The sequence below is a fragment of the Culicoides brevitarsis genome, chromosome 3, assembly GCF_036172545.1.
Source record: "Culicoides brevitarsis isolate CSIRO-B50_1 chromosome 3, AGI_CSIRO_Cbre_v1, whole genome shotgun sequence".
NCBI classification, from domain to species: Eukaryota; Metazoa; Arthropoda; class Insecta; order Diptera; family Ceratopogonidae; genus Culicoides; species Culicoides brevitarsis.
Genome location: NC_087087.1, coordinates 20549963 through 20566057, shown reverse-complemented (window position 1 = coordinate 20566057; position 16095 = coordinate 20549963). Strand labels below are relative to the sequence as shown.

Sequence of the window (16095 nt, the reverse complement as noted above, 5' to 3'; positions counted from 1 at the left end):
GCTAACACTTACGAAGATGAAAGTAGAACTTTTGTCCAGTAGTTTTTTCCAATTTTTAAGAAAAATTTAGTTTCAAGACTGTGCAAGCTAATTCAGTTGAGGCTGTAATGGCGTGTTTTCAAAATTTTCCCCGTTCAAGGTTTTTTAATTTTCATAATCTTTTCAGATTTGAGAGATCCAAAATGATTTAGAATTTAGATTGTTGTAGGTATTGATCATAAGAAAATTCTTAAATCATTTATTTATTACATATTTTATGTTTTTAATATGTAATATGAAAATAAATATTTATCTGTTTTATAAAAAAAAACATATTTTATTGAAAACAATTAGTTGAAAATTTGGAAAATTGAAAAAAGTTTCATAAAACCTTTGATAATTTTAGAGAACGTTGAAGGAAAATGTCCACAGAAGTGGATAATCTCTATATTTTTTTTTATAAAAATCAAATGTCATCGAAATTTTGTCAAATAGAGCAACTAAATTAGTAGTGAAAGAACAGAAATATAACACGATTTGTTTCATTAAATATTTTTAGAGATATTTTCTTCATTTTATATAAAGTCATTTTATATTTTTCGTACACTTTGAGGTCATACAATTTTCAAAATACGAAAAATAATATTTCGAAATACAAACGACTTTTTAGAATAAATATGGTGAAAAAACTTCGAGAAGAAATCGAAAATTCTAAGAGTTTTATCACTTTGAACAATGTCGATGTATATAGGTATGAACAAAACACGGAAAGGAATCAGCGTCAGGGGTGGGTTTATCAAATTTACGACGGACTCCGAGGGGGGGAGAGGGGGTAAACAGTAAACATATTCAAAAATTGCCCTTTTTTGCCGACGCCATTAATGGATGACGCCTAAACCTGAATTTAAATTATTTGTTAAAAATCCACGTTTTTGACAAAATCGTAAATTTTAAAATTCTTTAAGCCCTGAAAAATCAGGTTTTAGAGCTCAAAAACCGTAAAAAACTTTATACCTCGAACCTTTATTAAGTTACTCACAAAAATTTAGATTGATCTGAATCTATGAATCTTTTGAAACACTCAAAAATTTAGGAAAACAGGAATTTAAGTTTGTATGCGAAGGTCGAAGCAGTCAGCTTGATGTACAACGAATTAATGAGATGAACGAGAGTACAAATGAATTGCAGTATGCTATATGAAGATGATATACTTTCTCTTTGATTTTGGGCGGCACAAGGAGCATTGCATGTAAGAGCCCTCTTTGAAGAATTGCTGTTTACTTGAATTATTCCGCAGCAAGTTTAAAATTAAGAAAAGACAATTTCACAACAATGCCTCCATTACGTGATATTCTAAGACCTCTTTAATAAATCCTCAACGCTCATTACAGTTCAAATAGTGATGAGTCGAATGCAATTGATGAAAATCGCTAATGCTTATTCAATCACTCTAATACGATTGAGACGAATGAAAGCGATACATCCGTAGGTGGCGCTAAAGGCACGAGGTCCATATCCTATTGAATGACAGGAAAATGGAACAACGTCGAATTAGAATTCGGTAAAGAGACATTTCAGAGATGATTGAAGCAAATAATTAAAAAAAGTACGTTTAAAAGCATGATATTATTTTAAGTTATTGTGAGAAGACATGGAATCAGTGAATGAATATTGTTATTCCTAAATATCTGACATACATGGGTATTCATCATCAATAAAGTGATTGAAAAATGCCTAGTGAAAAAAAAAACCACATATTACCATGGAAGCTCCAAAGTCTTGAAAGTGTCTTATCGATTATTGAGGAAAATTTGTGTTGAAATAACAAGACCGCCTTTTAATCAAAAAGCATTTTTAGGGTATTTTTTCTATCGCTTTTCCAGGATGTAGGATGATGTCAAGGACAATCTACATCTGCAATGCGCATTTTCTCATATTTAAATACATACATATTTGAAATTGTCTACTTTTTCATAATGATTTTCACATGTACGAATACCTACTCTGCTTAACTTAAAGAACAAATGAGGGAACTAAATCAAATTACAATCTTAGATGAATTGAGGTTAAGACATTATAAAAATGTATTACGTCAGATATTTAAAATCGATATTCACCTACATGTCTGTTGGGTTTTTTTCTGTCAGAACAATATATGCTAATAATTTGTTTTTTTTTCTTTCAGGTTCAGTTTGAATGTTTCATGAAGGCCTAACCCTTTTGCATAAATAAAATCAATTTTCAAGTAACATAAAGGAAAAAACGCCAAGTATTAATTTAAAACTGAGTCTTTTGCTTTGATCATCGAATAAAGCGGATTTTATCTATTAATATTTTTACGTACATATTATTATTATTGTAATTATTATTATATTATACAAATAATTCAGCTTTTAAAGCATAGTCATGTAAATAAAAAATAATCATACATTGCATAAAGTGAGACCAGGAATAAGTAAATTTAACGAAACTAAAATCAATATTAAAACACAATAGAAGTAAAAAACTGTCAAGTGTTGATCATTTGCAAGGAAGCTTCTTTAAAACATCTACATATAAATTAAACGAAATTCATCCAAAATGTCATCGTCTGAATTACTTGAATCACTGTCGTGTGCTACACCAGATCCTTGTGACAACAATTCAATCAGTACGATATCATCAACTTCAACAGAAAATATATTGTCTATTGAGGAAAAAAATGAAAACATAGAAGCCGGTAAACTCATTAATAATAACCATATTAAAGGAGAACAACCTTCTGAGTTGACACAAGAAAATTTTTCGGCTTCTGCAACCGCAAAAAATGGCATACCGTTGGAAATCGAAAACGATTCTGATAATCAGTGTACAATTTGCAGGTATAGTAGATATTTGTCGCCAAAATTAAAACTCATAGTTTATGAATGCAACCTTTCTAGAAACAAGTACGATATGCCTCGTGTGCTATCCTGTTTACATGTGTTTTGTGAAAAGTGTCTCAATACTTTGGGTTCCTCCGATGAAAAAGGTTATTTGACAAGCGATGAAAATTTATGTATAGATTGCCCCATTTGTAAACAATCAACAAAGGTAAGATCTCAATTGTAGACAATAATAAGAATAAAGTACATACATGTAAAAAAAATAATTTAATGTCATCGATTTACCTTCATTACAGATTGGAAAAGGTGGAGTTGCATCCCTTCCTCCAAACTATATCCATACGAATATTATAGATATTTCCACTATAGATCCAGCATTGTTAGCCTGTACATCTTGTAAAAGCAAGGAAATTGCAATATCTCGTTGCACTGATTGTGCTAACTTTCTATGCGGTAGTTGTGATAATGCGCACCAATACATGCGATGTTTTGAAGATCATAATGTAGTAAAGTTGGATGATATACGTCAATCTTCGGAAAAAATATCGATACATAAGACATTGTATTGTGCAACTCATTTAACGGAAACTTTAAAGTACTTCTGCTTCAATTGTCAAACGACACTGTGCAATGAGTGTCTTTTAACAGAGCACAAAGGACCTGAACATAATTATGAGATTATCAGTGAAGCGGAAAAGCGTATGAAAAAAGAAGTTCAAAATTTGATGATGGAGGCTCGTACTAAATTTGATTATTGTGAACAAGCGACAACAAACCTCGATTCATATTTACAACAACTTCAAAGTCAACACGATTCAGCAAAATTAAAAATTAAAGATTCGTATGAAAGCTTTAAAGCAATTTTGGACAAATGTTATGAAGACACTCTGAAAAATGTGGCTGTCTTACATTCTGAGCGTGAACTTAAAGTGATGGAATTGTTCCATAACATTGAAAAGAGTGCAGAACAAATAGACAATGCTTGTAATTTTACCAAAATTGTGCTCAACCAGGCAAACGGACCTGAATTTTTAAGCTTAAAGAAAACGATAACTTCGCAATTTCTCAATTTAATCAACACTATACCCAAAGCCGATGTACATTATTTTCTAGAATTTACTTCCAACCACGAGAAATTTAACCAATTAATAAGAGACTCTTTCGGTCATATACGGACTGAGTCCTCACCTCCTAGTCCGAAAGAAAGCACTCCGCCTCCAACTTTGCCAGGAATGCCGCCAATATTAACAATTAAAAACTCGCAGTCATGCGTCAATTCTCAGAGTGCTCTTACTGGTTCTGTAACCGCAAGCAGTCCAATATCTTTACCGACGTCAATGCAATCTTCATTTGATGGTGATATATCAGCCATAGGATCCGGCTACGTTTTACCAAGCAGCGTTATGACTCCTGACTCTCTAACTAATCATTCGTCAACAAATACTATTTTTCCTACAGTAAACAATATTGGAAACACCTCAAATAATATATCAGGCTTATCAAGCATTGCAGAATACAACTTACATCGTCTTGCTAATATAGCAGAAAATACCGTTGATATTTCTGAGACCCTAGTTACACCATCCCCAACATCTTCTCAATTCACCTTGGCAGATTTGATTTCCGGTGATCAAAATGCATTCAATAGTCTTCAAGCTTTGGCTGAAATCGGATTGGGAAACACTGGTACCTAGTATTTTAGATTGAATGACTTGATTTTTTCATTCTTTAGTTAATTTTTTTTAGATTTTGGACCAGCTGCTCGTCCTCTACAAAATAGCTCGTCTTCAAGTTTACTTACCGACTATTCAAGTACAATGGTTAATGCTCCATCCCCTCTTACTCCGCATCCAGGGTTAAATGACGAAGTTCTCAATTCATATCAACAATCAGTTAATGCAGCTGGCCGCATGAAAGCAACTCCTATGCACATTCGTTGTAAATTCGGATCTTTAGGTCCTTCTAAAGGACAATTTAATGCACCTCATGGCTTTTGTTTGGGTCTAGATGAGGAAATTATTGTGGCAGATACAAACAATCACCGCATTGAAATTTTTGAAAAGAATGGAACTTTTAAGTTTCAATTTGGTGTTCCAGGAAAAGATGAAGGTCAATTATGGTACCCACGGAAAGTAGCTGTTATGCGTAATAATAGTCGCTTTGTTGTTTGTGATCGAGGAAATGAGAGATCACGAATGCAAATTTTCACTAAAAGTGGTCATTTTATGAAAAAAATTGCAATTAGGTAAGAGCCAGCATGTTTTTTTACTCATGATTTTTATACATATTATTGTATTGTTTTTTTTTTTTCTCTCACCCTTGAAAAGGTACATCGATATTGTTGCAGGACTAGCAGTCACAAACAGTGGTCATATTGTTGCGGTAGATTCCGTCTCACCTACTGTATTTATTATCAGTGAAGATGGAGATTTATTGCACTGGTTTGATTGTAGCGACTTTATGCGTGAACCATCCGATATTGCAGTTCATGGTACAATAAATTTTTATCGCTTTATTTATATTTAACGATATTTAATTTAGAACGCTCGAAATGAAACTTAATAGTTTTGTCCATTTTTTTTTTTTTAACAAAATTTGAAAAATATTTTGAAATTGAAAGAGTTCCGGACAAAACTATTGAGCTTCTTTTAAAGCGGCATTAATTATTTCCAATAATATTATTTTTAAGTATTTATTTATTGTTTTTGCAGAAAATGATTTTTACATATGCGACTTCAAAGGACACTGTGTGGCTGTTTTTTCTAAAGAGGGAAAATTTAAGTATCGCATAGGAAATGAAAAGGTTACTTGCTTTCCTAATGGTATTGACATATCAGATGCAGGTGACATTTTAATTGGAGACTCACACGGAAATCGGTTTCATGTGGCTTGTTACTCAAGAGAAGGTATTTTGCAGTCTGAATTTGAATGTCCTCATGTAAAAGTAAGTTTATAATAAAATTTAGAGCTTTTTAATAATTATTAATGACCATTTACATTACAAAGGTATCTCGTTGTTGCGGTCTTAAAATTACATCAGAAGGATATGTAGTAACTTTAGCTAAGAACAATCATCATGTGCTTGTTTTAAATACTCTTTACATTCAATGATTGTCTTATGAGAGTTAAAACAAAAGGAAGACAATATATCTGAAATTAGTCTTCAGATAACAATTGGTTCAATGATCTCTTTATTTCTTTTTAAATATCAAATATTTAAATTATTTGTCATTTTTAATATTGTAAGTGTTTTAATTTTAATTTTAAAATCAGAAATGGGTTAAAAATTTTGTATTGAGTCGTGTTTTTTAAATTTTCAACAGACCCATAATATTACGTTTCTTAAATGCCAAATTTTGTTTTAAATTTTGAAGCTATTTTAATCAAAACGATAAAAAACAATGTTTTACAATTGTTTGGTTACAGAAGCTCTAATTAATACAATATAATGATATCGTATAAATTGTTAAAATTATTTTTGAACAAAAACGTATGTACAAAATAATAAATCGAAAAAATGTTTTGCATTATGTTCATCCCATAGTTTAAATATAATATAATATTCATATTGTTAAATGTTGGACATATAGATATTTATAGATATTATACAAACTCAATTATACAAAACAAAACAAGAAAATTTAACATATAAAACAAAAAAATCTTATGGATTGACGATAGGTGTAGTTTTTTCAAATATATACATTTAGAAATTGCAAAAATTGTTTACATCTTATACCAAATGAGGTTTGAGTTCCAATAAAAAAAAAACGCTTGTACATTTATATACACTTATATACAATTTTTAATAAGCATATGTGAAAAAAATTGGAAAAACAATTCATTTTCAAGAGGATGCCTAAGAAATATACAGTAAAATCATTTTTTTTTGTAATTATTATTAAATTTTATATTAATGAACTGGTCAAACACTAAACAAGAAATACAACTGTTATTTAGTTATTTTTATATATATATATATATTGGCCGCTCCAAATTTTTTTCGATGTTTTTGTCCCAAAAGATTTTTTTCAAAATGGAAGGGGGCTAAATAAAAAAAAGTTCTGAAATACATTTTCATACAAAATGACAATATTTTAGCAAATTTTGGTCCTTAATGAATAGTTTTTTTTTGTTTTTTGGTATTTACATAGAGATTTGATAACTTAAAATTGATTTAAGAGAATTTCAAGTTAAAAATTTAAACAAAAAATCTGAAAAACTATTTTTTTAAAAATATTTTATGAGAAGAAAATTTATGTTAAATTTCGTTTTTCAATACAAAAATTCATAAAAATTGAAAATATTTTAAAAATTTTTTGAGAATTTTTTGCAATAATACGGAGAAAGTTTAAAAAATTGTTAATTTTTAAAAAATGTTTAACTTTTTTTTTGGATTTTCGGCTTTTGAAATGGGGCGGACAAAAACATAGCAAAAATTTGAAGCGGCCTTAGTTAGATATTAATAATGTAGAATACCATTATAATTTATGAAAGCAGATTATTTGCTATCATATACCCGTTTTACAAACGGAAAAATTTCCTTTTGAAATTAAATACGTTTATTTACTTATTGTGAAAAATTAGTGTTAAGATAAAACGATTTCAAACGCATCAAAACAACTTCCTTTCTACAAGCTTTAGATTATATTTTTATTTATTTTATTTTTTTTTATTACTATCAATTTTATATACATACGAAAAATATTTATTTAGAACATAGATCTAAAAAAAACTGTAGTGGTCTTAGGTGGTAAACACTAAGTAGATATCCACCAAACGTACCTTAAAATAAAAGTAGTAAACTTCCTGCTCAATTATTTATCAAATAAACAATGTGTGATTGTACGATATGTTTCTTTATATATTTTAAAAAAAATATATATGTTATTTACTTCATGTACCTATTCATTTTGAAGAGTCAAGGGTATTTTTATTTTTACAAAAATAGTTCAAAATATATTTGCGGTCATAATATTTTATAAGAATATGGTATAAAGATTCAAAAACGACAAGATTTTTTTTGCATGTTTCTTGACTGAACAACTTTGAAAAAAAAATATAATGCATGTCTAAAAAATTTAAATTAATTTTTCAAAATAATTTATAAATTTGAATTTTTAACATACCCTTTGGACCCTTGTCGAATCCAATTTAATAAATCTTTAAGCACAAGTGAATGAGCTTAAATTTAATAAACATGACATTAATGAGATTTTTTGTAGAAAACTTATAAACTAAAAAATAAATGAATAATTTGTTATGGTTTTCATATATGTTTGTTCTAAAATATATCATAATAATTTTTGTATTTGAAAATCATATAATGCGTAATTATGTACTAAATATGTAATAACAATAAAGTTCTTTACTTTAATAAAGTAACAGTAACTATGACCATTTTAAAGCAATAAAATTAACAAATAACAGTGTTTATTCCTGAAAATCTTTTGGAATAAAAATATACTATCAAACTGGAAAATAAATTAATTAATAAAACATTGCTTTTAATCTGAATCGCAGATTTTTTCCAAAGCTGTATTTTACGAACGAAAATGAACGTAAAATGAAAATAATTACATGAGCGGGAAAATCATATTTTAAAGAAATGAAGAGAAAACATTCATTGAATAAGCATTCTCTCTTTGATTATTAATAGTGCATTCCATTCTAAAAACTACCAAAATCACGGTTTTTTTCCCAAAGTCCGGGATTTTGCTATTTTTTAAAATGTGAAGTCTTAGAAATTTTCTGAACTTATATAACAAAAATATAACAAATTGAACAATCCAAAGTATACACGTATACATATACAAAATATATATGATTAAATATATATCTTAAACATATTTGATGATATTTTTGCCTTAAATTTTTACATTTCTTAAACCTTTAAATATTACAAATAGCATGGAATTCAAAACAATAAATACCTATTTTAAAATACAAATATATAAAATTTGTGACATTTTTATCTAAAAATATCAATAAATATAAAATTTTTAAAATTGCATTTTCATTGTCTAAAATTAAGTAAATGAAATTATTAAATTTCATAAGATTTGATCTCGTTTCTTATGAATCGGGAATTCATTAGTTTATTACATGGAAACATAAAAAATAGATATTAAGATATTTCTCATACTTAATTATTTTAACACCAAACAATAAATCAAATAAGATCAATATTCAATAGGTACACAATAATAATAATAAAAGGTAATCAAAAAATTATTGTTTGTCTAGAAAAAACTTTTCAAAAAAAAAAAAAAATACAAAACATAGTTTATTTTTGAAACTGCTTCTAGATTATTCCGAAAGCTATTTAAATTCAATTATGATATAATTATTAATTATATAATTTACATATCAAAATATGTCAATTTGACTATTTTAAACGGAACCAAATTTTCATTGTAAATCTATTCTTTATATTTTGTATATCTTATTAATTATACTTTACATATGCCTATTAGAAGTTAAAATTGAGCAATTTGTTAGCCATTTACAGTCTTATTAGCAAAAAAAAAATAATTAAGAAGTGCCATGTTTTATTATTATTAAAACAAAATAGGATAAGCTCATTTATAAATATATATAATGAAATGTATTTTTTAGTTTCCAATTGAATCTTGTTTACTTTTGTTTGTCTTTATTAAGGATTTGTTTCAATAAAACCTTATGTGAAATATGGCTTTGTTGTCAATATAATAATAATAATCAATATAATAACATAAAAATTGATTGAACGTCAAAGATAAAACTTGAATTTTTGGTATGAACTTCCTTTTTGCCCATTTTGGGAGATCATACGTAATATTTTTTTGAGCTTATTTTTCTGCATATTATATATATATATACACATATATATATATACATATAAAATATATATATATATATACATATATATATATGCAAATGTATATGTGCAAATATTTCACTAAACACGAGCAAAACCTTTTTAATTTATTAAACCATTAAAAATTCCTTATAATTGTGATTTTCTAGACATTTTTCTTCTGTCAGTCTTTGGAATCTAGTTTTACTCAACGTAGTTTTTAATCAAATTTTTAAAAAATCCGGCTTACTGCATGTTTCACATTGTAAAAGTGTTTAATTTATTTAAAAAAGAATTGCAGTAGTAATAAAAATACTGGTTCCGATATTGAATACACGTAATATTTAGCATTAATATTTAGTTTTAATTTCTAATGAATGACGTCGTTATATTTATGCAGGACAAATGAAGAAACGGTAACGCTGGAGAAGCACTAAAAACTAATAGAATAGACACATTTCAACGCTTCAAATGAATCAATTCTTGTACCCATATCGAGTACCAAATATTAATTATATGTACGTCTCTGCTTTTGACAGTATCATTCCGCACAAATTTGTCAAGATCTCTAAACTAACTAGAAAAAGCAATATATTATACTATACTACAAAATCGAATTTACAATTATACATGTTATAAAACTATTTACACACTTAACATATTACTTATACAAAAAGATACACTAGATTCCTTCAAACTGATAAGAAAATACAAAAATAAAATTTAACAATCTTTGGAAATCCTATTCGCGGAAATCAAATTATAGAAAAAAGTCAATATAAAAATTGAACAATTTTCGAACAATTTTAATTTAGTTAAGTTTAGAATTCTACCATTTTTTACTTGGGAAGGGAATTTCAGACATAACTTTCCGGAACTTTTGAAGAAATATATTATACATTCATAGGATTTTTTATAGATATAGCACATAGAATTTAAAAATGAGAGAATATGAATATTTTTACACAATGTAAAATAACGTTAAATTCTTTAAATTGAAGATCATCAACCTTTATGTCGAGTGACAAAACTTATTTTTATTATTGATGCCTAGTAATATTTCTTCTTTTAAAATTAAGCTGTACACAAACTGTAAATCACAACTTTGCCAAATCGAAAATCTTTCCATCTAAAGTATAAAAAAATAAGAAACTTTTGTTCTAGCGAAATTTTCTGGCAATGGATTTTCCGAGCTTCTCTTCAGAAACCGATTTTACTGTAGAGCAAAATGTATGAAAATCGGGACATAGTTTGACAAACAATTCCAGTAAAAAAAATTTTTTTCGAAAAAATTCGACCTAAACCTATGAAAATTGTCAGATTTTCACGTAATCAATACGTCAAAATTTGAATGTTAAATTTTTTGAAATTTTTTTCACTAGGATTATTGTCGTCTCGAGTACCATGAAATATATGATCGCAAATGAATTGTCGCGTCAGGAAACCCAAAAATGTGAGTTTCTAGCCCCTTTTTGCCAATTCCGTTTCTGAAGAATAACTCGGAAAATCCACTGCCAGAGAGTTTCGCTCTAGATGGAAAGTTTCTTAGATTTATGATTTGGCGAAGTTGTGATTTTCCGTGATTCCTCGTGAAATACCCATATATATATTTAAAGCCAAATTATTGTTCATGTCGACAATATACAATATTAGTATTATCTCGATTAACTATTCATTAAATATCGAAGCTTTTTAATTTAAAAACTTTATATTTAATATAAATAAATATTTATGCATATACAAATATTTACAAAAAAAAAAAAAAAATAAATAAATAAATAACAATACAAGATATTTTGTAAGAGAAAAATGATGTATGCTATCTTAGGACTGCTAAAATTAAAAATTTACTAAAATATTGGAAATGTGTATTATGAGATGCAATTATATATTTATTATTCCTTGAACAAAAACAAAAAAAAAACACTTCACAATAAAAAATAGTGCTGACATATTATATATATATATTTTAATGATATATATTATCTTTTAGAGTAAAAGTTTAAATCTTAGAAAATAAAAAAAAACATATATATTGTGAAAAAAATTTTAAATTGAAAATAAAACCTAATTATAATTAATTAATCCTACATAAGTCCAAAAATTGTTTGTTAATTTTTTATTTAATTAATTATCTTTACTTCTTAAATATTCTTTGCTCAGAATACCAAGAACATGAATATTGATAAATTTCGGGGAAAAAAATTCGGAGCGTAATATTTGCCATCCACCAGGTTTTTTGGCAAGTGAGGATTTTTTGTGTTGTTTTGCATTGATTATTATTTCGTACAGTAGGTATATAGTCTTTTGATTAAAATTATTTAAGATAGAAATAAATAAATTATTTATTACCTGTTGGGCCAACAGTAAAGTGTTTTCCGTGTGAATGACAACACTAAAGGTTATTATACACAAGTAGGTGTAACATTTTTTATAGGGTAATTGTGAGGAGTTCGAAACTGTTAATCAGACAGGATTCAATATCACGATATATATTTATTTCAAGTCAACTTTGTCAAATTTGAATTGTTCCAAAAAAAAAATACTATTAATTCTTAATTGACTGTATTCAGAAACGATTCATCATAAAATACGAAAAGATGAGTGCATGGAGAGCTGCTGGTTTAAAGTAATTCTTTTATTTTTTAAATATATTCATTACGTAATTAACCTGTAATTATCTTTATTATGGTAGTTATATCAACTATTCTAACATTGCTGCTCGATTGTTGCGACAAGCTTTGAAGCCTGAGTTTCGCACCGAGGCTGCTCGTCGTAATGAGTCACACATCAAGTTTACTCAATGGGAAAATGGAAAACCTGCAAGTAAGGACCGCGCTAATTGAACATTATTCTTTCTTATTTTATTTTATATTCCTATATTATCAAACATATCTTTTTCTTTAATTTATAGACCAAAAAGACTAAGTCTTGTAAGTTTTTATACTTTAAAGAGTTTGTGTGTGATTTTTTCATTCAAATGTGTCCTAACAACTGAAAATTTGTTTTATTTTTGTCCTTTTGAATTCATTATTATTGAAATTTGGACTAATGCAAGAGCTTCTTTTATATGTTTTCCTAGTTTGTTCACGAAATAAATAATATTAATGTGCTTTATTTTTATTGTTTTACAGAAAAGGAATCGGTCTAAGATAGAAGAAATGATCAAGAAACTAGTTCGGTTGATGGAGTTTTGAAATTCAAAATGTCGTAAAAAATAAATAACAGTTCACCTATTTTCAGTGTTTTATTTTTCAAATACCAAAAAACGTTATTTTTCACTAATAAAAACTATTCCTTCACCAATAACATTTTTATTTGCCTATGAATAATGTTAAGGCAACACTTCAACTGTGGGTCCAACGCCGACTCTTGTATGTATGATGAATTTCAACAAATTTTGATCTTGCTGAATGAACAATTCTTTTTCATCATGCTAAAAATATTAAGCAATGTAATATGTAATTCGACATTTATGACATTTGATTAATAAATACCTTTAAATCATGTTTTTCTTTTACTTCAATTCCGCGTTTGTAATTCTTACTATTAAAATTTTCATGTGGAAATACGTGATCGATAAAGGCACTTAATTCTGCTAAATGCTTCTCTTCAACATAAAGACATGCGTTCGGGCCTGCATCAAATGTATATGCAGCACATATTTCTTTTTTATAATCATTAAAGTTGTGAATAAAATCAATAATTTTTAGCGATACTTCATTCATGTAAATACAGGGAGGGTACGTATCAAGGCAAACAGCATGAAACTGATTGCTGTCTTGCATTGTAATCTTTGCAAACATCGAAAAATCTTTATTCTCTATTGCAGCTTTCATTTGATTGATTCTCCTCGGAACGCAAGTGGCAGCACGATACTTCAAAAGTTCTGAGGTATTAACACTTCTTGTCATGCCAATAGTAGAGCTTGTACCTTTTTTTTTATCATTCACAACAAGTATTAGAATTCGTAGTTCTGGCCAATGAAACTCTGGTGCTACTTGAATGGCTATCGAATCTTGGCCCGAAGGTTCAACACCCATTTTCCATTGCACAAAGCCACCATAAATACTCCGACATGCTGAACCAGAGCCCATTCTAGCTATACTTGAAATATCTTGATTTTCTATTTTGTAGAGAGCAGCTAATGCTGTTACTAAACAAGCATAACCAGCTGCACTGGAAGCTAGTCCTAATAAAAAAAAGTACATGTACAATGCAAAGTAAGTATGAGAAAATGAATTACCCGCGGCAGTTGGAAAATTATTTTCTGAAACAATTTCCAAGTTCCATTCCAGAATTTCGGCAGAAACTGTTCCACCAAGTCTAGCTCGATTTTTAATTTCATTTAAACATACAATTAAACGTGGATTCTCGAAACGTTCCTCTTTTCCATTCAAAAATAATCTATTTTGCCTTATACTTTTGCTTAGAGTTATAGTAGTTTTAGCACACAACTATTTTTAAGAACAAAACAAACGAATTTTTTAGCATATGAAAAGAATTATCATAGAAAAATCTTGCCTGCTCGGTAGACAAAGTTGTACTTATTGAATCATTTAGTGGAAGAATCAATTTTTCATCTCTCTTGCCCCCTTTAAAAAATTAGAAATTTAAATAAAATGCGTGTAGTGTTAATACTTCAATATAGGTACTGTATGTATTTACATAAAAGAAAGTTTTAATTTGTAAATTAACAATCAAAACTTACAGTACTTTATTACAGCAATATTTACTGGAGCTATACAAGTTACAGATGGCATTTGTTTTTTTTTATTTATTTATTTTTCTTATAATTTTTAGTTTTAAGTATTAAAAAGTCTCAAATTATTCAAATGATTTCTGATTCAAATGAACTGACTTCATATTCTAAGGAAGATTTGAATAACCCAGCCAACATTCAATGTTCAATATTTGCTGTCAATACATATTACAGATAGTTGATCAAATCGTCTTTTAATTTTGCTTGTATTTTTGAAAAAATACAAAAATTAACTGAAAAAAAAGTTTCAAAAGATATTTTGGATACCTATAATAGAAATTGGAAATAAATATCGAAAACAAAACTTATTTACGTTCGTTTAAATTTAAAAATTTTTCGTCGTCCTATTAATATTAGCTGGGAGTATTTTTATGACAGTTTGTCATATAGATTTAAGTGTCAAACAGATGATAATATTGAAGTAATTTCAAAAAATGTCTGATTTGAGCCGTGATCCTGTGGAGCTTCTTACGAACCCTGGATTAAAGGAACCATGGATGAGCAATAAAATTATGGCGATGGGAACCGGAGCTGCCGGATTCATCTTTGCCTGTTACAGTAACTATGGATTAAAGCGTCCTGTTTTCAGCGGTAAGCGAATATGACGTAACATAAAATATATTTTGCTAAATATTTTTTTTAGGTATTCAAAGGCATGTCGCTTACACGATCGTAGGTGCTGCAATTGGACAATATTTAGAACACCGCCGGAAAGAGTACTACGCAAAAAAAGACGCAGTAATGAGACACTTTATTGAATTACATCCTGATGATTTTCCCCGTTTTGGTACATTCTAATATACCTATTACATATATAAATGTATATTCTCTAAATTTATTATCTTTTCAGAAAGGAAAAAGCTTAAAGATGTCATAGAACCATGGATCCCAATCCGTTAAAAAGGAATAGTTTTGGAAGTTCAGCTGTAAAATAAATAAACCTCGAAGTGTTATTATTTTTAAATTATGGACATAATCGAGGAAATAAATATCATTATGCTTTATTTTGTTTGTGTTCTTATATTTAATTACTCCTATGGTATTATTAAATGATCCAACAATTTTACTTAAAAAACCAATAACCAGGACATACTTGTATTTTATTGTGTCTGTGATATAAATAACATTATGAGTGGTAATTGATTTTTTTTTAAGATTTAACTAATTAATATTCTACAAAAATGATTGATTAATTGTTTTGATTTTATTCACAAAAAAAAATTGAGATCAGTTGTTGTTTTTTTTATTTATGGATTTTATATGCCTTAAAGTATTAATGAGATATTACCGCATTTTTCATTATTATTTATTTTTTTTATCTAATATCTAACTTAATTTCAAATTTTATTTTTTTCGCAAGAGATCATCAGAAACTAAAATAGTTTTAATTTAAAATACGTTTAGATAATTTATTTATTTTCTTCAGCAGATCTTTTCAGCATGGACATTTTCTTGTATCGTTTATCAACTTTTTTTTATTTGTTTATTCGAGAGATGACTTTTAATCCGAAAATAATTTTTATCGTGCGAAAGCATATATAATTTAACCTCGAAAATCTTAGAAAATTTCAAATAAAAAACTATCCTGCTAAACACTTCAAAAATTGTAACAGTTTTACAAAATTTAATTTTAAAAAGTACGTTGTTACACA

General features: G+C 27.8%; 3 protein-coding genes across 3 annotated transcripts; 2 read left to right on the top strand and 1 right to left on the bottom strand.

The window, feature by feature from the left end:
* Window positions 1-1486: 1486 nt before the first annotated feature.
* Window positions 1487-6428, top strand: LOC134834130 (B-box type zinc finger protein ncl-1). Its single transcript, XM_063848686.1, has 8 exons — window positions 1487-1585; window positions 2165-2840; window positions 2901-3051; window positions 3140-4529; window positions 4590-5088; window positions 5171-5334; window positions 5555-5787; window positions 5850-6428. Exons 2-8 carry the CDS (start codon window positions 2560-2562, stop codon window positions 5952-5954), a joined length of 2823 nt encoding a protein of 940 aa, XP_063704756.1. The 5' UTR covers window positions 1487-1585; window positions 2165-2559; the 3' UTR covers window positions 5955-6428.
* Window positions 6429-12823: 6395 nt separating this feature from the next.
* LOC134836132 (diphosphomevalonate decarboxylase) lies at window positions 12824-14564 on the bottom strand. The gene is made up of 5 exons (XM_063851354.1): window positions 14393-14564; window positions 14206-14276; window positions 13928-14138; window positions 13179-13873; window positions 12824-13117 (listed from the first exon to the last, which is right to left on the bottom strand). The coding sequence occupies exons 1-5, from the start codon at window positions 14442-14444 to the stop codon at window positions 13016-13018; spliced, it is 1131 nt and encodes a 376-aa protein (XP_063707424.1). The 5' UTR covers window positions 14445-14564; the 3' UTR covers window positions 12824-13015.
* Window positions 14565-14814: 250 nt separating this feature from the next.
* On the top strand, window positions 14815-15447 carry LOC134836133 (NADH dehydrogenase [ubiquinone] 1 subunit C2). Its single transcript, XM_063851355.1, has 3 exons — window positions 14815-15034; window positions 15087-15230; window positions 15294-15447. Exons 1-3 carry the CDS (start codon window positions 14878-14880, stop codon window positions 15341-15343), a joined length of 351 nt encoding a protein of 116 aa, XP_063707425.1. The 5' UTR covers window positions 14815-14877; the 3' UTR covers window positions 15344-15447.
* Window positions 15448-16095: the final 648 nt, after the last annotated feature.

Coding starts and splice junctions, on each gene's coding strand:
- LOC134834130 (XM_063848686.1), top strand. CDS start 2,560: ATGTCATCGTCTGAATTACTTGAATCACTGTCGTGTGCTACACCAGAT. Junction 4,530..4,589: donor AATCGGATTGGGAAACACTG/GTACCTAGTATT, acceptor AATTTTTTTTAG/ATTTTGGACCAGCTGCTCGT. Junction 5,335..5,554: donor ATCCGATATTGCAGTTCATG/GTACAATAAATT, acceptor TTGTTTTTGCAG/AAAATGATTTTTACATATGC.
- LOC134836132 (XM_063851354.1), bottom strand. CDS start 14,444: ATGCCATCTGTAACTTGTATAGCTCCAGTAAATATTGCTGTAATAAAG. Junction 14,277..14,392: donor TATTGCTGTAATAAAGTACT/GTAAGTTTTGAT, acceptor AATTTTTTAAAG/GGGGCAAGAGAGATGAAAAA. Junction 13,118..13,178: donor AAGAAAAACATGATTTAAAG/GTATTTATTAAT, acceptor TAATATTTTTAG/CATGATGAAAAAGAATTGTT.
- LOC134836133 (XM_063851355.1), top strand. CDS start 14,878: ATGTCTGATTTGAGCCGTGATCCTGTGGAGCTTCTTACGAACCCTGGA. Junction 15,035..15,086: donor AAAGCGTCCTGTTTTCAGCG/GTAAGCGAATAT, acceptor TATTTTTTTTAG/GTATTCAAAGGCATGTCGCT. Junction 15,231..15,293: donor TGATGATTTTCCCCGTTTTG/GTACATTCTAAT, acceptor TTATCTTTTCAG/AAAGGAAAAAGCTTAAAGAT.